Genomic DNA, 22,472 nt, shown 5'->3' on the forward strand with positions numbered 1-22,472 from the left:
TGTTCATACACACTTAGTCCAAAATCAATTAGCAGTTTTAAATCCTAGTTTTGTTCGAATTTGTAACCTCATTGTTTGAAGACTTAGGATTTTTCATCACACTTAGAATGTGCCATCATTCAAAATGTAGCAAGAGCTAAATTCTCTACTTTTGCTTTCTCCTTTAAAGGAGAAAGGAGTTGTTGGTGTGGGTGTTTGCTTGCTCCTCCACATGTCTGTGGCCTGGAAGAGCTCTGGAAGCGGAATTGCTACAGTTGGTACCAAATTGGCTCTTTCCTGGTGGCAGCAGTAGCTGCTGCCACCAACTGCTGTGGCAGCCAAGCAAACTAAGCTGGGGAATGCCTGGCAGTTTAAGCATAAGATTTTATTATTTTAAGCCTGCTAGTAGATCTTACTTGAAGGACTTATACTCAAACAGGAGCAGCAAGTTTCCTACTGACCAGTCTCTTAATTCTTTCTTCAGTGCTTCTGTCAGATTTTGGTTATAGATATCAGTCTGCAGGTGGCTTGGTGCTTTGAGACAGTTGATTAAGGAATTACTTGGATTCAGTGGTCCACTGCAGTTGAAATCAATTTAGTTTTAATCTGAATTTAGAGTGATATAGCTGAAAGAATACTTAGACTTTTGCTTGCTGGTCTGCCAATATGTAATGAAACAAACAGATCCACTCCTTGGACCTAGGGTGTTGCTCATCTGCTGCTTTTTCATTATCCAGTTCTTGAATAAAACAAATTAAGGGCTGCTGGAAACTAATAAAATGATAAACTCTATTCCTGACCTGACCTGACCTGTGAATTCAAATTCCTATATTTTTGTCAAGGGCCCAAAGGTCAAATGATCACTGGAGGAATAAGGATTTTTTTTGTGTGTGTGGACCTTAAATGGCCATGAAGAGATGGAGTCAGTATTCTCAGCTTCCTGCTGATTTCATAGTGTGTGTGGTTTTTTTGCTTGTTTGTTTGCTTTTGTTTTTAAGCAGTACTAAAAATCTTGCCCTCTCCTGGTAGCATCTGTGTGCAGTTCTCACATTTGTACTGGCACAAATGTTAGTGCAGCTGTGTCTCAGAGCTGGCTGGGTAGTGGATCCAGACAACTTTTCCTTTTTCTAAGGAAGAAAGGGGAAAAGATGTGTTTAAGTAATGACTTTACATTTAGTTTCCTCTCAAAGGTTGTTAAAAGTTTTGCTAAATGTTTGGCAATTAGAAAAATAGTCTTGCGGCTTTTTTCAAAAGAAAATAAAAACCTCTGAAATGCTGATATGTTATGCTATATATATATTATTAATTGTCTTGTAGCTAACTGTATTTAATACAGGATTAATTGTCCTGTTGTTCATATGAGGTATTTTGTGTGGTAGAGTCTTCCTGTAATGACAAGAAGAGACTCAGGAGTGACCTTTAGCTTTAAGTTAGCACATGAAGAGAAGAATTGAGTTTAAAATTCATGAAAAATTGTTTTTTAGGAAGCTAGTATCTCATATTTGAATTCTTAACATATTTGTTACTTTTACAAATAGTAGCGGTTAATTTTCCAGGTATATTGTTATACAGTATACCTTCCATATTTAGTAAAGTGTTAGTTTTAAAAATTTTTCTTGTAGCTGTATTGTCTTTGTCCAAAACATCTATATTTTTTGAAATTAGAGATGACTTCTCTAAACAGACAAAAAAAAAAATTAAGATTTAGAAAAAGGCTGAAGTACTACAAATGGAATAGACTGATGTGTTTTCATAGAAATGTCTAGGCTGTTGAAATGTGATCTGTACTAATATAAAGAAACTAACTGACTTTGAACAGTAGTTTATATGCATTAAATATATAGAAATATTTTTATCAAGAAGCTACTATTAAAAAAACTGGACAGATCCAAATGGAAGAGGAAAACCTAAATTTTCTCCTCTTCTCTGTGTCAGATTATTCATTCTAGTACATTTTTGAAAACATCAGATTAGAAGAGGTCAGAGTTCAGGATTAGACTTTCTTCTCCAGGGAGAGAATTCAGCAACCTTCTATAAATATCCTCACCAGGAAGTTTTATTCTTAACATTTAGTTGAATGTTCTTAATAAATCCCATTAATCCTTCCATAATTTAAAATGTTATGAATAGTTCTAAAGGCTGACGATTTGAGTCATAAACTTGATTTATGAAATACTGGAAGTTTTCCAATGTGTTTACATGAAAACCTCAAATGTTTGTTTCCCTTCACTTCATATATGATCTTGACAACCTATGAAATTTAAAACTAACCTACGTACTTCTGGGACATACAAGACAGACTTTCTTTTTAGAATGTTTTTCTTTTTGTTATTCCAGCACGTGAAGGCATTTGGTAATTCAGAGTCCAAATGCATGAAAAAAATACAGAAAGTTGTCTGTGTGGATCAAGACTTCTGATATGCAGGTGCTTCACTGATCAGTGCCACACCAGAAAACTTTCTTATTTCGAAACTGTCTCTCTCACTGACCTAAGTAACTTCTTTTCATTGGTTCCAAAGGGTCTTATGAATTGGTATTCACACAGAATTACCTTTGAGACGTCGATTTTAAGTGACAATTAAACTGAATTAAGGTTTTCAAGCAAAATTTAAGTATACGCTGAGCTATATAGGAAGCAGTTTTGGAGGAAATGATCACCAGCAGGAATTCTGTTTAGATTCAGATATTGGTTTTGTCAGTGATACTGAATGAACTTTAGGAAGACAGATTGTATTCTCAAAACACTTGGGCTGGGGAAAAAAAATACATAGGTGTAAAGATAATTGGGTAGTGGAATAAAATTCAACTGTTAATCAAAATAAATCATGCCAGACTAACTTGAGAACTATAACTTTTGTAGGAGACTTATTTTTCATAAAGAAAATGTGGTAGATCTTTCTTACACGGGTTTCAGTAACTTTTTATATGTACTACACAGAAAATGCTTAGTGAGGCTGGGGAAAATGAAGAAATTTCAAGGGTGGTAGGTAATGGACTAAAGACAAAATAGGGGGCATTCATAGGGGAAATAGTGAGATAGGGAAGGTTTGTCACAGTTCACTTTTGGGGTTGGTTGTGTGTCAAGTTATTTAAAAAAAAAACTAAAATGAATTGTACTAATTATTAAATTATGCTTTTTGATGGAACATTTGAGGATGATTGCTGTAGAGAAGGATCTGGACTTCATACAGAAAGAAAAAATGAGGTATATAGTAATGGAAACGAATTTCCAAATAGAGAATCTTCCACTTGAGAGTGAAAAACTAATAACAATTTGATGAGCTAGGATCAATTGATTAGAATCAACTGATGAGAAGAATCTAGCTATAGTGGATGTTCATACAATACAGTTGTGGAAGAGACAAGTACAGGATATACCAGGCAAGGTATTTCCAGCAGAAAAGAAAGTATCATTCCCATTTGACTTGCTCTGGAATATTACTCACAGTTCTGGTTGCTCCTATTAAGAAAAATTAACACTGCAACAGATGCCAGGAAGAAATACTGAAATGAGAGGGCCTATCATAAAAGGTGTGTCTTGTTAGACTTGGCAAAATCAATGGATGAAAAACAGAAGAGGAAGTAGTATGTAAGGTCAGTGTTTTTAGAAGGACCTAAAAGGTATAAAATGGCCATTAAAAAACTTAAGATGGAAATTAAAATAAACCCATTAATAAGTGCCTTGGCTGGCATGTGGGACTGTGTAGAACCACAGTGCAGGAGTGCAAGGGAGGATAAGTCTCTTTCCTTCTGGTGGTAGGGAGCAGTTAATGCATGCAAGTTTACCTGAGGGTGTAATTTCATGAAGGAATTTTTGGTAGCAGTGGCTGAAATAGTCCTGTTTTTTTTTCTCATCTCCCTCATCTTGCTCTGTGCTATGTGTTGTCAAAAGCACTTGTAGCTGTGAGATGAACAGGATTTGGACAGTGGAGCCAGCCGTAAGTGTATTCAAATAAGACTTTCTCAGATCAGTTCCTTTGTTTCATTGTGTGACTGCACATGCTCTGTATGGGTACAGATGGCTGTAGGAGCGTAAGAAAAATCACAATGGTCTGAAACGGCTTCACTTTTAGTAGCAGTGCTGCTTAAGCATCCCCTGTGTCCTAGCCATTTATTCATGGTTTTGACTTTGTGGTGACCCAGCTCTTTGTGAAGCCATACTTTAAACCAAATCAAGCAACTGATCTGTATGAAAAATAACACCAAAAAAAAAGGGAGAAGTGGTTTGTGCAGGACAAACAGATGGGTTTTGTTTCTTGTTTGATCTGGTTCACATACCAAAGCTATTCCGGGACAACAGAATAGCAAGAGGGTTTGCTGGTTAGGCCAGTACTGCTGCTCAGGAAATGCGTGTGAAACCATGACCTGGGATGGAAAAAGGCCTAGTAATGGGATGGAGTAAAGCAGTTCTCTGAATGGGAAAGAAGAGGAGTAATGATCGTTGTCTCTAGCTGGTGAGACTGAAGGTACGCTTCTCTGTTCTTTTGGAACCAAATTTAATATTTTTAACATACCCTGTTTTGTTAATGTGATTGAAGTGCTCCTTTTAACATGTTTATCTTTTTCTTACCGTTTTTCTTCTTATTGCATAATGATTTTTTCTAACCTCATTTAGCTTTATAAAAGTTTTTTCTGGATCTCCTTCCCTGCTTGCTTGTCTTGTGCACTAGATCCTTCTTCACATGATAGGGGCAAAAGAATTTTTTTTTTTTTTTTTTTTTGAACACTTTTGAACTGATGATCTTGACTTATCTGCTGGTACTTTTTATTCTTCTGTGAACCATTACAGAATGTTAAAGCACAAAAATAAGTTTTTGCCCACAGATCTTGGCTCCATCCTTTTACTGGAGTACTTCCAGTGAATAAATCTCTTCATTTTTCCCCAGCTGCTGTTCAAGAAGTAGACCGTGTTTTGAATTCAAGTCCCCACCTGTCCTAAATCACTCCCTGTGTGTGAAGTAGATTCTCATTTACCTTGAGTGAAGTAGATTCTCATTTACCTTGAGTGAAGTAGATTCTCATTTACCTTGAGTGAAGTAGATTCTCATTTACCTTGAGTTGAATCATAAAACGAGAGGAGAATCTCATTTGTCATCAGTTTCTCCAGTTCTTCACCAATGTGAGGACAAGATGTATCATCTCAGCTTAACAAATGTATTTTCATTCTTCTTTTTCACCATCACTTCAATAGCACCATTCTGAGACTCATAAAATTATATATCTCATTTAAGAGAATGCCTCATACATGTGTTTAGTACATGCATGCTTTAAAACCATTTTTAGTTCTTTTCTCTAGCTAATTAAACAATCAGTGGGACACATAATTGATCACTGTCTTAAGATGTTACACTAACAGCTCAATCTTTAACACACTCATTTAGGAAAGTGCAAGTAGTGTCCAATGTCTTATCTTGCAGCAAAAGGAAATTACTAGTAAGTCTTTGGAAACAGATTATCAAGGGAGAAATGAGCTAAAGGTGGAATTCTTGGAGCTAACAACTTGAATTCATTCTGTAATGTCTTGTATTAAATGAACCTGTAGTAGGACTTAGGAAGGCAATTTAGGAGTTGTTGGAATTTGAGGTCTTAACCTTTCTCTTGCTAATGACCTTTAATGTGTTTAAAAATAGGACCTATAGGAAGATGTGATGACAGGCTATTGCAAGAGCTATTCTGTGTCAGTAACTATTGCTTCCATTTAAAACAGTTATCATACTTCAGTATGTTTCAGGCTTGAATTTGAAATTATGTACTGTAATCTTGCTCTAAAAAACTTTCAATCTTCTGTATCATGTGGCTTGTAGAAGCATGCCTCTGAAAGCTTCCCAGCAGTTACTGCCTAATATTGTTCTGAAAAGTGTATAGCACTTAAATACAGTTACTTTTATCATTCCTGCTATAGCTGCAGCTTTCAGACCAACTCTTTTAGGACCATGAAACTGATTAGTACAGTAATTGAAAACAAAATTTGCTTGTCTGTATGCCGAGGTAGGTAATTATTTGTAAACGATTATTTCCAGGGGGTGAGGCAGTGTTTCTCCTGTTTTATTTAAAAAATAGAAAGAAAATAGTAATGTTGTCATAACGTTCTTGTCAAAAACGAGTAGATGTTATGACAAAATTTATTAAGCATGTTCCTTCAGAGATCCCCTCCAGCATAAATTATTCTGTGATTCTGTGTAAAGAATGAAGAATGTACAAGGGTATCATCAGCACTAACTGATAATTATGGAGTTCTGAAGATGAAGGCTGCTGTAGTATATGTGAACATTAAAATATTTTCTGAATTGCCTGCATACTAAGAATGTTGCCTGTGTCTGGTGCTGAAGTTTTGTCTCTTAATAAAACACAGATTCTAGCGAACATTTTACCTTAATGTCAACCTTCCTTTCTGATTTCTTCACTATCCTGGCCAGTCAGTGTAAAATAAGATTTGTTTGCATAATATAGATGCATTGATATATTTTATTTATTTATTTATTTTTACATATTAAACTGTACTTAGTGCATAATGTGCATGCCTAGAAGATTTTATATATTTCAGTGTAGATAAGTGATACAAGATAATGTAAAATGACTGAAATGTTAAATAAATTCTTGCCTTTTTGCCTAATAGGAAAAAAACTGAGGCCACAATTGTATTATTCCTAATAATACTGCTTAAAGATCTGTTAAGGATAACTTATCCTCGTTGCAGGCTGGGGCTAGAAAAGACATGGCAGCAGAAGAGAGCTCTTTCTGCCAGTGTTTTGTCTTTATAGTGACAAAAACATGTAAACAAGCTTCTGAGCTTTACAAGGAAATCTTACAATTGCAAGCAAGTATTTTTGGTATGTCATGAATTCTAAGCATTCCCCCCGGGTTTTCTTGGGATGTATCTCCCTTTCACAAGCACAGAAGTAGCTACTTTTTCTGTAGTTTCTTATGGAGGGAAAAAATGGTGTGTTTAAAAAAAACAACCAAACAAAAAATGTTCTGGAGGTTCATGCTGCCTGCTCTCTCTCATTCTTTGGTAGTTCTGCCAACTTTTTAGCCCTGAACATAGTTGTGTGGTATTGTTTTTAATTTTCACTTTTATTTCCTCCCTTAGATAAGGATTCAAGGAGCGCTGAAAAAGTGGGTTCAAATGTCACTTTGACAAGAGGAACACTGCCACAAAGGTAGTGGGTCAGAAGGAAGACCATGACTGGGTTTTTGATCCATATCAGAAGTCAGTATTTCTGACTGGAGTTTCACTGAACGCTACATTAGACTGAATAAGTACAAAGCAGTCCTATTTGTGGCTTAGCTAAGAAAGTACATAGCCCCTTAAATGAGAAGAGAAAAATTCTGGTTATATTTGGTTTTCCAAATGGTTTTGGTTTACATGACTTTATCTCTACATATTTGTACTATCTTAATGCAGCAAGCTGACATAACCTCTTTTAGAAAATACTGATTTTTCCAGTTTAAATGTTTAGTGAAATACAAATGTAGCTTTAAGGCCTTTTTTTCATGTTTCAAGATCTTAATAGTTAGGCGCTATTAAAATAGTAAAAAGGAATCTAAGGCCTTTTCCTCTAAATGAAAGCTAATTTTTGGATGGAATTCTATTCATTTGAAGAGATTTTGCTTGCTGTTTTTGGATTTACTGACCAGATTGTTCAACTTGTCTAACTCTTTTCTTTCTTTTTTTTAAGTTAATGAAACTGAATTTGAGAGCCAAAATGTACTATTTTATATTCAGTTCCTGAAAAATCATGACCCATTTGGGAGAGATGTTGAGCAAATTGCTGGAAGTGTTGGTGGTCTGATATTTAAATGACTTAAAAATTCAGAGTTTTGGTATTCTGAACCACAGGGATTCAGAAATTGTCTGCTAAAAAGCAGAAGTCAGTTGGAACTCCATTCCCACAAGTCACAACTCAGTTCCTTCAGGACACAAGAAGGGAACAAGCTTTAGGTACTAGCTGCAAGTATTTGTGCTTGTTAGCAATGAACAAGTTGTGTTTTAACTACAGCCTGTTCTCACACTTATACACCAAAAAGATTGGAGGAAAGGGGATAGGAGGTGAAACAGACAAATCAACAAGATTCCCCTCCCCCCCCCCCCAAAAAAAATTTTGCAGACTGTCTGCCTATGAACTTTATCCGTCAAGTCCTAATGGCATACATCAAATGAGAGAATTTAAAGTGAAAGAAAAGGTAAAAAGGCTTTGACAGTTTAAGATTTCTAGGATTTTTTTCTAATTCCAATGTTATACTTGCTGAAGGAGAGAGTAATTAATGATAGATTTTCTTCACATTCTTGCTAAGTTGATATAAAAGTAACTGTTCAGTGCTAGACAGCAAAGCTAATTACCAGAAAATAGTTTCACTAGAGTTAAGGTTACATTAGGATGTGCCCTGCTAACTCCAGACTAAAGAAGTGTGAACAGATCTGATTATGAGGCATCTCTTCGGCCTTACTATCCACTTTTTCATTGCCTATGTATAATCAATAACGTGCTTAATAACGCATTGCTACACTGTATTCCCACATTTTGTAATGCTTTGATTTCCATCTCTGATGGCAAGAAGCAGTATTCATCCCAACTTCAGCTTAAGAAAGCTGAAATATGTTTTGCTGTTTGACATACATTGCAGGTAGGAATCCAAGTATTGCAGGTGGTGAAATGTGCTGCTGCCAATGTTGACAAAATACCAGTGGAGGAAATTAGTAAGGACTGACTAGCATATTTTAATGATTCTCAGACTTTGAACAAATGTAGTCTGTTCTGTGCATGTTCACTGCGGTGAAAGATTTTGAAAGTTAGGGGTAGGAGAGGGAGGACGGGTCGTGAACCAAGGGATTGCATATCTCAGCAGATATGTCTGTTAAAGAGCAGCAGAGAGAAAAATGAAATATAAAACGTTACGTTGTAATTTTGCAATAGTTCTTAGTTCCCGTGACTCTTACAGGATGAAGTTTTATTTTGCAGCTTAATTGTCCCAGTTCCTTTGCTTTAATAAATGAACAAATGTGTCTGATGTATCTGTAACAGTTCTGAGATCCTTTTCCAGAGGTATAGTTGCTTCTTACCCTTTTGGCATTACCTCTCTGTTTTAGATCTGTATAATTTGAGCTGCAGGAGTAATAGGGAGAGAAATTGTCATTTAGTGAGGATACATGCTTCCCCAGTAGCAGACACAACTGTTGGATAGCCACTCGTGTCACCTGAGAGATCAAAAATTTTCAGTCCTTTTCCTGACTGAGGAAGAGAGTGTGATTTAGTGCTGAGACTGAGGGTGGCCTGAAAGACTTTGTCACTTAACTTCCAAATAAGGTCTGAAACTACTATGTTAGAAAACATGGATTTTGTTTTTGGCTGAGAAGATGGAGTATCACCGTGGGCTTTTATAACTTGTAAAATTCCTGTGTTTCTTTACAGCTATGACGAAAATACAATAAAGCAAGCTACAACCATAATTTATTTAAAAGTTCTTTTCCGTTAATTGGCACATAGAAGCAGCAGTGTCTGCTTAACAGTGTTTTTTTTAAAGTTATCTTTTGCAAGGAAACACAACCTAACTGGTGAAAAACTTCAAGTAACCTTGTAACTCTTATTTTCTCCATTTTATACTCCCTATCAATTTCAGTAAGAGGTTCCAGCAATCATGAGGGTATCTTTCATGAATGTTCTAAATATTTGTGAAATAACAAATCATCTAAAATCAGAAATGAGCTTTTATTGTGCTGCTTTTCTCGTCGAATGTAGTCATCTAGTGTAAAGTCATAATGTGTGTACTATTTTGAGGCAGTCTGTGGCTCAAATATGAGAGCTAGTTTTGAAAAAGTTGGATATCTGAGGCCTGTAAATACTTGCATCTTGAAGTTATGTTAAAAAATCTCTTCTGATTTCCACATGAGACTAAAAATTGGTGTATTTTTAATAGAATAAGTTCATAGTGGGCAGTACTGAATTCTTGTTTTCTGTGCCTTGCAGCAGCTTTGATTTACTTAAGAGTCTTGGTATTCATTATTTTAAGGAGGTAAGGTTCTGTAAGTACCATAGTTAAGTTTAAATATGGCCAAGGTTCAAGACTATAATGATGGGTTTTGTACCTTTTTTGTTATGGAACTGAATAAAATGGCTAATTTTTTTTGAATGTTCATTTATGATATAAATGTTCCCAGTCTCTTGAAGTAATGATTAACCGATCACTTACAAGGCATTTTTGCAAGATAAAAAGTTCTTAAGAGATTTAGAGCTTCCCTTATTTAGAGAATTATTGTCTCCAGTTTTTTTTTCATTGCAGACTCTTGATTATAGTACCGTTGTTCTTACCATGTGTAACTTTATGTGCACATGTCTTTCTTAGCTTTGTCCCAGACTTAACAATATTCAGGATTCAGATTGCTCCAGTCAGGGTTCTAAAGTGTTTTTATGTATTGGTGAGAAAAAATAAGTCACAGTTATGAGAGAGAGAGAGGGAGAGGGAAAGGGAGAGAAGGTTAAGAGTGATCCCAAATCTGATCCTTCTTGGAGCTGTAGTTTGAATATTCCTTTTTGTTTTATGCCCTCTCCAGCTATCACTCCTTGGCTGCTAGAAGTTTGTGCGTGTATTCAGGTGGATGGGCAAGCGGTCCAACACAGACCTGAGTACACTAGGAAATCTAGAAGTACCTCAGTCAACAGTGAGGAAAAATTTATATTCATAGGGTCTCTATAATTACATGAATGCACAGAAGTCCTGGGCTTATTAATTGGTAAGGCTGTGGTGCTCCTGTCAGACTTCTCTACACTCTAGTTATCTGCAATTCTGTATCAGATTATGCTAAGAACATTAGTTAATATCTTCAGAAAGATTTTGTGCAAGAAAACTAATGAGAACAAAGAAAAACTGGGTCTACTTTAATTCAATGCACTTAATTTCAGGAATTTATGGTAATTATGAATGAAAGCGAATATTGCCAACATCATACTGACGCTGTAGTCTAGGTTTGGAAATGTTTTGAAATTATCATACTTTAAATGGGTTTTACACGATTTGAAAGCAATTTTGCTTTTGGCAGGTGCTGTATCAGTCAACAGGGACTTGAGATAAAAAGGTGACACTGATCTATGTAAAATGGGAATTTTTTATTAAAGGTTACTTTTTGAGATACTGGAAGGGGAGGGGGCTTCTATGTCAGTAGCTCTAGTCCTCAGATGCCAAATTAAGTTAGTTGAGCCTTTTTTATTTACAGATGTCAGAGGCGTTCTATATATTTAGAGTCTTAATTGAATATCTTTTAAAAACATTCATGGTAACTATAAATACTGAGTAATAGTGGGGTCTGGATAGAGATAGGGAGAAAATAGTCATCTGTTTTGGGAGTTTGATCATACAGTAGGAGCATGTTTAAATTTTCTTGCATAAGAAGTTCTGTTTGAGTGCAGTGACATAATTCACATGTATATAACTGTGTTAATAAATGTTTTCCTTGAATCTGAATGTTTAGTTTGTCATTCATTGCCTGGTTTGGTATTCATACTCTGTCAGAAATCATCCTATTTCAAGAAAACGGTGGAGTATGTTCGTTAAAGAGTACAAAAATTAGATTTTAGCATTGAGAGTACAGGTTTGGTAGTGTAGTGATTTACATTCTTTGAATCATCTGTGCAAATGCTGAAGTTATAAGGATTTGTTAGTAAGTGCCCTCAGTTGGACCTTTCTCCCTTTTAGTGAACCTTTTATTCTTGAGAATTGGGTTGCTTTGCAGTCTCGTTGCTTAAAAACCCCTAAACCAATTTCCAGTTCACTGCCTGGATGGAAGAATTCATTTTTTAAGCTGTATTTAACCTTTTATTTCACTCAGCAGGTGACTGTTCAATCAGTAGATGAACTTTCCAGCAAAGGCTCTTTCCACCCTCAGATTTTCCCATATGTCTTTTTGAGAAGACTTTAGAATGAATTTCTTTAGCTACCAGCATGGCAGTCATTGAATATGTAGCAACAAAAAAGGATTGACTTTGTCACAACTATTGCAGTCTTGAAAAGATCTTATTTCATTTTCCTAACCTATTAGAGTAATTTTTCATGTCTGAATGCCTTCCCTGCCATAACTGTCTAATTTTATTGTCTATTAACACTGTAATGGAAGATTCCATATTCTAAATTAAAGCACTAGAAATTTAAAATCTTCTCCTGAAGATGCAGTAGAAGTATGCATTTCGTTAGTGAGGCTTTTAAAGTGGAAATTCTTAGGGTTATCACTGTATTGGCTCATGTTTTGGCAAATGTAATTTCAATTTTGTAAAGTAACTGACTTTTTATAAGTTTAATGCAATACTAACATCTATCTGAACTAGTTTTAATAGATCTTCTGTATCTGCAATTTTATGGGGGTTCTTGAAGCACTAAAGATGATAGACAATGATAAGCTTTTGTGGAATTTCAAACTGTTGTAAGTTGTTCATGTCTACTGGTGTCAAATTAGCTCAAAATAAAGCTAGGTTGTTTAAAGAAAAAGGAAGAAAGGCATGACAACTTTCCATTGCTTTACCATTACTTTAAAGTAATATCCTTTCAGTTGTTTCAGATAATAGTCATTTCTAAACTCTAGTCTGGAACTGAAAGGAAGAACATACTTCTGCCCTTCATTTTTTTGCTTTTTATTCTTCCTGGTGCTGTCAGTCAAACTCGGAAGTCATCCTTGTTAAATTTTCTTTTTGAAGTCAACAAGACTAATAAGAACTGCAGAATGTGATCCATTAGAGTATATACCATGGATACTACTTGAGTTAGAAGCACTTTAGGAAGTATGCAATGCAGTTATAATAATTTTATACATTTTCCCCACTTGCATCAAAACAACTATTTAAAATCTAGTAATAATGCTAGTGTATTATATGAGGTTTCTAACAGTACAGCCTTTCTAAACTAGCTGGAAAAGAGAACATATTTGAGCTTTCTTTAATATAGAAAAATACAAAGTTCATAAAGTGTTCTTTACATTAGTCTGCAGTCAAACATGTTTTATACTTATTGGGCTGCAAGGATGAGTGATACAAGCTTCTGTATAAATTCCATAGTTGAATGATATGTTGGAATCTATGGTTCAGTTAGAAATAATGGAAAGAGAACGGTTTATTTATTGCTGATTTTTGTGTATGTGTGTTTCAGGGGTCCATTCAGCGTTGTACGGCGATGTATCAACAGGGAAACAGGACAACAGTTTGCTGTAAAGATTGTCGATGTAGCAAAATTCACTTCAAGTCCTGGATTAAGCACAGAAGGTAAGAGGGAACAATTAAGTAAATCCTGAGCAGATAGTGGGGTTTTTTTGTTAACCATTTCCCTGCTTGCTTGCTTTCTCTTGTTTTGTGGAAGTTTTAAAGCAACGTACTGTAGCTCTAATTAACAGTGTCCGCATTTCTAATCTAATGGGAGTATATTAAAATCCTCATTTTTCCATTCCACTTGAGTTACACTGATATATTTGTAATTCAAGTTAGCAGATCATTGATTTAACAGACCATAAACACGTTTTCAGTGTTGTTTTTTCTTCAGATTTTTTCTTTTCTAATGCATTAAGTTGTGACATTAAGAGACACAAGCTGTATACATGAATGCTATGTCATTCCCTGAACACATTGAGGGGACCATGACTTGCAGCCAGGAGGGTACTTCTTACATAGAACAGTATTAGATTACTTACCTGGGGGCAGTTGTATTTATGAATTGTGTTAAAGTGTAAGATGGAATGATGAAATTAACTCTTTGGAATGTTCTTTATCTCAGAGTTTTGGCCTCTCCAAGAGCATTTTGGTCTTTAAGGTTATTTTTCTACAACTTTCCACCTCCAGTCTGTCTTTGAGAGACAGGGATGGGCGAAAAGGACAGCTGTAAATCGTAAAACCAGGAAGATTCCCAAACAAGGTGACTTGTGAAAAGTCAGCCTTCCTCTTACACAATCTGCCATGCTCTAAAATTTGCTAGTCCTCAAATTGTGTTCAAGTTTGATTCTGTATGTACAGGAAGTAGCCCTTCAGGAGGACTCCCAGCCTCTTTGTCTGCAGGCAGGGCTGTCTCAACACAGATGACTGTATTTGGCCTGCTGTGAGGATATTAATGGGGAATTACCAGGTAGAATGTGCCCAAATTATTATATAATTCTGTTAGCTTGTGACATTTCTGAATCTGAAGGATTTTCTATATTTGACTTGTGAGAGGGGCTGCCAACAGTTCTTTCTAAATTTTGACTAAGCATTATGCTGTTGCAGAGGCTTTTAGACATAATCATGTTTCAGCAGAGCCATCTGTGTTTCTTAAAGACACTTCCGTAGGCAACCTGTGGAGTTTGGGAGGCGCTGCTTGGAGTTAAATGTTGCATGAATGTGATTATGGACAACTGATAGAAAGAGAATGAAAGTTACCAGTACTTGGAAAGAGAGACTTTGTTGTTTGCGTGCCCATTCAAAAGCCAGCCTCCTTCCCCTCTACATCAGAGTCTCACAAGGAAGTTCTGAGTCTGAGGGAGTTGATGACAAGTCCCTCCATTAATTTCATGTGCATGTAGAACACTAAGGAGTAAGGGCTGAGTGTGCCTCTACAGTTATGGTTAGATCTAAAATGTGTCTTGAGTGCTTTGGCATAAGTACCTGCATGGTATGAAATGTGTTTATGGGTGAGAACTTTCAGTCATTTGTAATGTATTTACATGAGTTAGTAGTGTAGTCCTGTGGTAAAGGCAGCCAACCACATAGACTAGTAGCAAGGCGGTAGCCAGGAGGTCAGAGGAAGTGATTATGCTCTCTGTTCAGCATTTGTGAGACTGCATGTGGAGCACTGTGCTCAGTTTTGGTTTCAGTACAAAAAAAGAAAATGACTTACTAGAAGGAGCACACCAGAGTGCCCATCAAAATGTTTAGAGACTGGAGTACGTAATATCAGAAGAGAAGCTGACAGAACTGGGTTTATTCAGCATAAGAGAAGCCAAGGTGAGATCTTAGTGCTGTCTTCAGCTACCTAATAGAAGGGTAATGAGAAGATGGAGCCAGACTCTTCTTGGAGGTGCACAGTGAAAAGGCAAAAGGCAATGGGGCAAGTTGCAACATGGGAAACTCCAGTTAGATATAAAAAAAATTTTTCACCCTGTGGGTGGTAAAACTCTGGCACAGGTTGCTTGCAGATGTGGTAGAGTCTGTGTCTTTGGAGTCACATTACTGGGCTGGAAAAGGCCCTGAGCCACACTGTCTAGTTTGATCCACTTTGAGCAAGAGTTCAGGCTGGATGACCTCCATAGGTCCTTTTCAGCCTATGTGATTCTGTGGTATTAGCATGAAAAGTCTACATGTGATCTGTGGGGCAATATAGTTTTAATACTATTTAGGGAGAAAATTAAGACTTAACACTACAGTGCTCAAAAAGGAGTTTTTGGTGCAAGAAAAAGTATCATTCCAATTTCTTAAACCCACCAGGAGATTGAACATGGGATACATTTGAAAAGAAAGACTATTTGCCAGTCTTCACAATTCATTAAAAAAAAAAATTCTACTCATCTCTTACATGGTATCTACCTTACTATAGTAATAAAAACAATCAAGCTTTGAAAAATTAATGTTTCTCTAGGCTATTCTCTGTTTATCAGTTGATACTGTTATGAGCACTTGTGGTATTTGATAGAGCAGTCACCAGCTTGTAAAGAAAACTTGTAACAAGCATAATAATCTTTCCATAAGGTTGCTTTATAGATGTAACGTATATACACACAGACATCTCAAGTGATTTTTATCCCTGTGTGCATCTTTGTAATGGTATGGTAATAGAAAAAAAAAAATAATACTATGTAACGATGCCTGACAGCTAACAAATCTAATTTAGACTAAATTCTATTGGATTTAAGTATTAGTATTCATGGTCTTGCATATAAGTCTGTTGACACCTTGTTACTGCTCAAGTGGCTGCATGATCTACTGGATTAATGTTGGGTATTTTACCTGATGACAGAATCTGCACTTCTCTTTCTTTCATATTGCAGAGAACCAAAAATACAAAATATACATAAAAGATGTGAAGTTTGAATTTCTTTAGATATAAATGAGGATATTTTTAATAATTTAGAAGATTCACATGAAGATTACAGATGCTACCGGAAGATAGTATACCCATTGAGATCTAGTAAAAATATCAAAGTAAACTAATTTGTTTTCAGATGCAGCTCTTAGTCATCATACTGGTATAGAAACGTGTAAAAAGTGTTTTCCTTGTTTCTGAATCTGTTACAGCTCACACCATAGTTACCCTTTCATCTTTTCTTCTGCTGTCTTCACTTTCTATGGGTATTTTTTTCATTTTTTTCCCTGCATGACTTGTGTATTTTGCATTTAGTTAGATATTCAGTGTTAGAATAGTTATGAGAAGTACAAACACAAATTTCTTAAGAGAGAATGTTGGTAGGTTCCTTACTACTCAGTAAAAATCAGTATACGTTATTTGCTTTTTCTTAATGTTTAATTGCTCTCTTATGCTGAGTGTTTTTAAAGCAATTTTAAATATGAAGGGTAGTGTCCTGTGCATGTCTTGTAGCTTTTTTCCAAATTTAGTTCATTGTGTATTAGGATCAGTTACCTGTCATTTATTTTGATAGAAATGTTCTCACAAAGAAAATTATTACCATGATTTTCACCACCTTTTAATAGATTAGACAGATCTTATTTATTGGACAGATTTATGCATATATGTACAGGTTTGTATGCTAGTAGGCCACTTCAAAGCTGAACAGATGAGCTAATAAGGAAAGATCAGAGTTCCTTCAGAACCCCAACTGGTTCTACTAGAAGCAAATTGTGAAGCCAGTCTCTACGAAATGTTTTGGCTGTGACAAAGGACAAAATTGTAACCAGGAAAGAAGTGTTCTGAATTTTTTGACCACTTCTTGTACTGACAGGGATGAGATAATTGAATGGAAACTCATATTGCTATACATCATGCATCATAGGACAAAAATTCCAAAATGATTTTTGTTTGGAAAAAAGAATTCAGATTACCATCAGATTGTTTTTATTCTACAGAGGTCACCCAGATCTTTTCCTTAACATACTTTCAGATTTTGAGTGATTTTTCTTATAATTGTGACCTTGCTCTTGTTCTGCTTTTTTCCTTGCATAATTTATCCTTGTTGCTTGAAAGAATTGGTTTTTATTTATTTTTATTTGGACTTGTATTTGTTAAATTACTTTGTTAGGCTAGTTCATTTGAAAGGCTTTGATTTAATTTTGAGTAAAGATACATAGCCAAGTATCTTAACCTTTTGATACTGGAAGGCTACGGTAAGTCACAAGCTATTTTTTCGCAGAAGGATCTGTATGTAAGACAGCCTAACTGTGCAAGATCTGTCCCTACCCTCCAGCTTTTCAAGGGTTTAAGCAAAAATACAGTGTTACTGCTGAGCTCAAGTCTCTGAGTACAAAAATACTGTAAGTCTGGGATGAGTTTCTTTCTTTTTTTTTTTTTTTTTTTTTTTTTTGATACTATACCACGTGTAGATTAGATTTGAAGGCAGAACAAGGGAGACTCTGCCTTTAATTTGGAAACAGCTACTTATGTGGAACTTCAAGTAGTTGTCAATTCTGTGTTGTACCATATTTCACTGCTATTTAACAAAATTTATTTAAATAAAGGAAACTTTTCACTCTTGTAAGGCAAACTACATATTGGGCTGTTAGGAGTAATATAGAAAGTAGATCAAGGGAAGTTTTCTTCTGCATGGTACAGTTGGGTCCAAACTTGAGCTGTTGTATCCAGTTTGGGGCTTCACAGTTTGAGGGATGCTAAAAAACCAGAAAGGGCCCAGTAGAGGGCTACCAAGATCATCAGGGCTCTAAAGCCCATGGTGGGGAAGGAGAGGTTGAGGGAGCTGGATATGTTTAGTCTGGTAAAGAGGAGGCTAAGGGATGATCATAATAGTAGCTGACAGCCCCTTGAAGATGGCAGAACCAAGCTGTTTTTAATGGTGACAGGTAGTAAAACAAAGAGTAATGGGCACTAATTATGGCTTGAAAGGTTCAGATTGGACATGAGGAAAAACTTGGCCGCATGGAGGGTAACACAGCAGGGACAGGTTGCCCAGAGAGGCTACAGAACGTCTGTCCTTGGAGGTTTTCAAGATTGCTAGGCAAAGGCACGCTTATCCCAATCGAGTGCTGGCGCTAACCTTGCTTTGAGTTGGAGGTTAAATTGGATGATCTTCAGAGGTCACTTCCCACCAATATTTCCGTGATTTAGTGAAAATAGGAAGGAGCAGATACAGACTTTCTTTCACTGAAGGTAGAAAATACAAGGCTTTTTCAGAGAAAGAAAAGCTGCATCAGTTTGGCTTTGTGTTTTTATTATTTTAACTATGAGAAATCTTAATCTAAGTGTTGTAGTGATAATGATATTGCAGATATCGTTGTTATATAGGAACATTCTTGAAGATTCATTGAGTATTCATTGAGCCTTGGCACTGAAGAGACAGTCATCTCTACAGACTGCAAAATCATGTATTTAGTGACATCTCTTGTTAATATGAAAATGCACAAATATGGGATTTTGAAGCAGACATTTAAAATGCTCATAGCCACCTGTCATTGTGTCTATGTTGCTGGTCTTGTAAATGTCACTATACTTTCTGTGTTACTGTACAAACAGTACTGCGTGTCGGGGTAAAAAGGCGGGAAGTATTTGAATTTATCATGTAGCTTTGCTAATACAAAATCAAGTATAAAACCCCTTTTTTAGGAAAAAAAATGTGGGTTTGATTAATACACTACTAAATTTTGTGCATAAATGCTGGTTATTAATCATCAGTCTTCATTTCAAGAATCTACCTTTCTGGGAAACTCATAATTCCTAGCTTAATTCCTCTGCTTCTTTCATACCAGTGTTCTGGTTTGATACAGAAAATCTTACCTGAGCCTTTCCAAGCCTCTGTTTCTTTGTTTTAACTTAATGGAAGATTTGAGTTTTCTTTTGTTTTTCTAGAGAAATCATAGGCTCTTTTGATTATAATGCAGTTTAACTAATTTGTATGTATAAATTTCATAAATGTTTAACTGTTCTATAGCTCTGCTATAACTTCTGTAAATGAAATGTCATTGAAGTTAAATATTCCTTTGCAGAAAGATGATATAAAAATGTGAAACCACTTTTTTTTCCCAGAAGACATTTCTGTAAGTGTTGAAGCATGCTAACCAGATAGCAGATACAATGAATCACAAGAATGCATGAAAGCATAATAAGGGTTTCTTTTTAAGGACTCCATTTTTCCTGCTCGTCGTAGAGGTGGTGCAGGTGTAGCCTTTTGTGCTGCACCCCCATCCCCTTTTTCTGGGAGGGTGGAATATGGAATTCAGTTTCTGACAGCACTTTGTGTAGTGTCATATTTAAAAAACTGTGTAAAATAAGGTTATATTTTGGGGGCGGGGGGTTACGCTGTTTCTATTATGGGCCCAGATGTGAGGTTTGGCTAGATCCAGGTGTGGGATAAAGATGCTGGGTGTCACTGGTCAAATTATCATTGTTTTGACCCCTTTTGGGGTCCCACATAAAAATTGGGTCAAGGAGATGAACAGGAAGGTATATATGGAGACAGTCTTTCATCCAGATCATAAGCAAAGAGTAGAAATGATCACCAATATAGTGTTTATTTTCAAGAACAACAGATTTTGCAAGCCCATTCACAACATAATTTGACAACATAATTTTTTCCTTTTCCATTTTCAGCAAGAAAAGCATAGCATGTGAATTTGGTACCTGCTTTAAAGTACATAGGAATATTTACCTAATTTTGGCAAATTATTGCTCATATAGATGGAAAATCAGTTGTTTATATGCATTGTAAGCAACTGGCTCTTTGTTCCTTCTAATCAATCTGCAGAACAAGGAAAGCTTTGTTTCTTGTATGACTTTAGTCCCTTGCTTTTAATATGTGTCTGTTTATGTTAGGTTTTATACAGTACTGAACACAGAACAGCTTTGGAGGACTGCTCTCCCCCACTTTAAAAAAAGAAAAGAAAAGAAGATCTTTGCTACTTGGCTACATGCTGTTCCTATAACATGGTTCATCTGTTCTTGATTTTGTTGTAGGGCCAGTGTTGTAGAAAAGGACTGTTGTATTTACTGGTCGGAATCGCTATGGACTATTACACATTGCCAGATTAGGTGTATGTTTACATAACAATATTGTGAAACTGCTTTTGAGTCCTACCATCCAGCTGAGCAGCAATATTAATCACTGCATGTCTAACTTTATAAATGTAAGCAGTACCCTTCATAAGTTTCAAAATGCAATTATATGGAATGTATGTCTGTAATTTTTATAATTCTCTCATTTATATGGACTATATGGTAGGAGGCTTAAGCGCAAATTATAAATGTACAGTGAGCAGTACACTATAAATCTAGAAATCACTTTTTTGAATGAGTAAATTTGAGTGTTTAAGTGAACAAACCCACCGAAGTAGACTCTTCCCTCCATAATAAGCCAGAGCCTTAGAACATATGCTTCTTGTCTAAAACCCTAGTTTAATTATATCTCTTCTTGCTCAAGAAAGCAAACCGTATAAAGTTTAATAAAGAAACTGATGTTTGGGGGGGGAGTGAAGATATTACTACTTAAAGTATAATGCCCGTGTTTTTTGTTTTTTTTAGTACAGTAATCCAAATCATAAATGTGTTTCTTAACTCTGCTTACAAAGTAAAATCATAGTTAAATTTATGCAAATAATTCTGGAAATATGCTTTTTAAAATTTATTTTAAATTTATTTTGAGAATACTCTCAAGTCTTCGTTCTTAAACATTGTTGTCTTTAATCTCTTTACAAAATGTATGAGGTATGTCCAACTTCTGTTCCCAAAAAATGAGAATGCTTTACAAACACTTCTGTCTTTGTACACAGTCTGTACTCGTCTAGCCAGTTGTGATTCTTGCCAATAATTGTCCTGAAATAGGCTTCCAAATAGGCTTGCCATAATATGGGCTGGTTATAAACATAGGGAAGATAATAAGCATCAGCTGTATTTTCAAATATTTTCTGTTTGTATGCAAGTGTGTATTCTGTTCTCGTTTGTGCAATCAACAGAACTCGGGATTAATTGCAGCTGAGCTGCAATTTCTGATAATCCATTGATCCAAAGAGAACCTTCTTTGACTTAGATGCTGGATTTTGTTGTTCTGTGAACCTATGAATCTAAAAATATATGTCAGTCTTTGAGAATTGCTTGTCATGTTAGAATGACAAATATATATCCTGCCATAGCAGTAAGCCATGGTAAAAATTCAGCCTCTCAGTTGTGTGATTTTTTTTTTTTGCCTGGGACAGTTTGCATCCTGTGAAAATCTGGTCCGAAATTTTTATTCTCAAAAAGAGAGGTGTCATGGTTTACCTTCCCAAGTTCCATATTCTTTTGTATCCTTTTGAGTTGTCTGATAAGTTGGGGTAGGGATGTCTTGATCTTGGGTAATCTTCCCACAAATCATCTTACAAACCTTCCACTTGGAGCTTTTCTTCATGTACTGATGGCTTTCCTGGGTAATTGATGAACAAGGTTTTAAGCCATAGGCAATGGAAATTTGCAAAGGTAAAGATGCGTTAGCAAGCCTTGATGGAAACCTAATAAATAATAAGATTGGACAAAGAAATATAGCTTTTAAAATTTGGGGCATCCTTTTGATGAATTATATAAATTTGGAGCAATAAACTTTTAAATATTTTTTATCTCATTTTATTCAGACATTGACTTAGTTCAAAACTAAAGTTATTTGCTTTTATAATCAATACAAATATAGAGATGGACAAGAATGCATAGCTATATTCAAATTAAAATGTTTTTGGTCCTGACTGCTTCATGATATCTGCTTAAAAATTACCACGTAACTATCTAATGATTGATACAATTCACAGTAATTGTTATCAGTATTTGTAAACAGAAGCTCTTAACTTTGCATGTCAATTTGCTGCACATACAAAGGTGATTGTAAGTAAAAGATAAATAATGTGCTTTTGTAAGTAAGAACAGTTTAATAAAACCAAAACATATAGCAGAATCCTCCTTCCAACTAACAGATCTTCAAATTGAAAAAATAGAGAAAAAATGCTAAATCTAAAGACCAGTGACAAGCTATCATCACCCACACTGTAGTTTTGAAAACAAAAAAAAACCCAAAAAATTGATCTGCAGTGAACCTGTCATTCTGATTTCATTCATTTCTGCATCAGCAAATATTTATGACTAATACATAATTTATGTAGAAGTTGAGAGGTCTCTGTATTATGTTGGGGAATAGAAATACTTGGAGGGGAAGAAACTTCAAAAGGTATTGGGTACAGGAAATTGTTAGTATGACAGTTGTTTGTGAGAATTAGGTAATTTGTGTCAAAGCAGCACACTAAATTGTACAGATACAAAGGTAGCCCCCTTTATTGAGGGCTAGTCAGTGGATTTAGTCCAGTTGTAAGGATTGCTAAACAATAGTTACGTTTTCTAGGGTAAGAGTTGTTTTCTTC

General features: G+C 35.6%; 1 protein-coding gene across 4 annotated transcripts in view; it reads left to right on the top strand.

Annotated features, from left to right (window-relative positions):
• CASK (calcium/calmodulin dependent serine protein kinase) overlaps nt 1-22,472 on the top strand; it is a 224,317-nt gene that overhangs the window by 45,844 nt on the left and 156,001 nt on the right. For all 4 annotated transcript variants that reach the window (XM_064497420.1, XM_064497432.1, XM_064497428.1 and 1 more), the window contains exon 2: nt 13,108-13,220. In XM_064497420.1, the coding sequence (XP_064353490.1) occupies nt 13,108-13,220 (113 nt within the window). The remainder of the gene's footprint in view (nt 1-13,107; nt 13,221-22,472) is intronic.

The sequence above is a fragment of the Dromaius novaehollandiae genome, chromosome 1 (assembly GCF_036370855.1).
Source record: "Dromaius novaehollandiae isolate bDroNov1 chromosome 1, bDroNov1.hap1, whole genome shotgun sequence".
Classification (NCBI taxonomy): Eukaryota; Metazoa; Chordata; class Aves; order Casuariiformes; family Dromaiidae; genus Dromaius; species Dromaius novaehollandiae.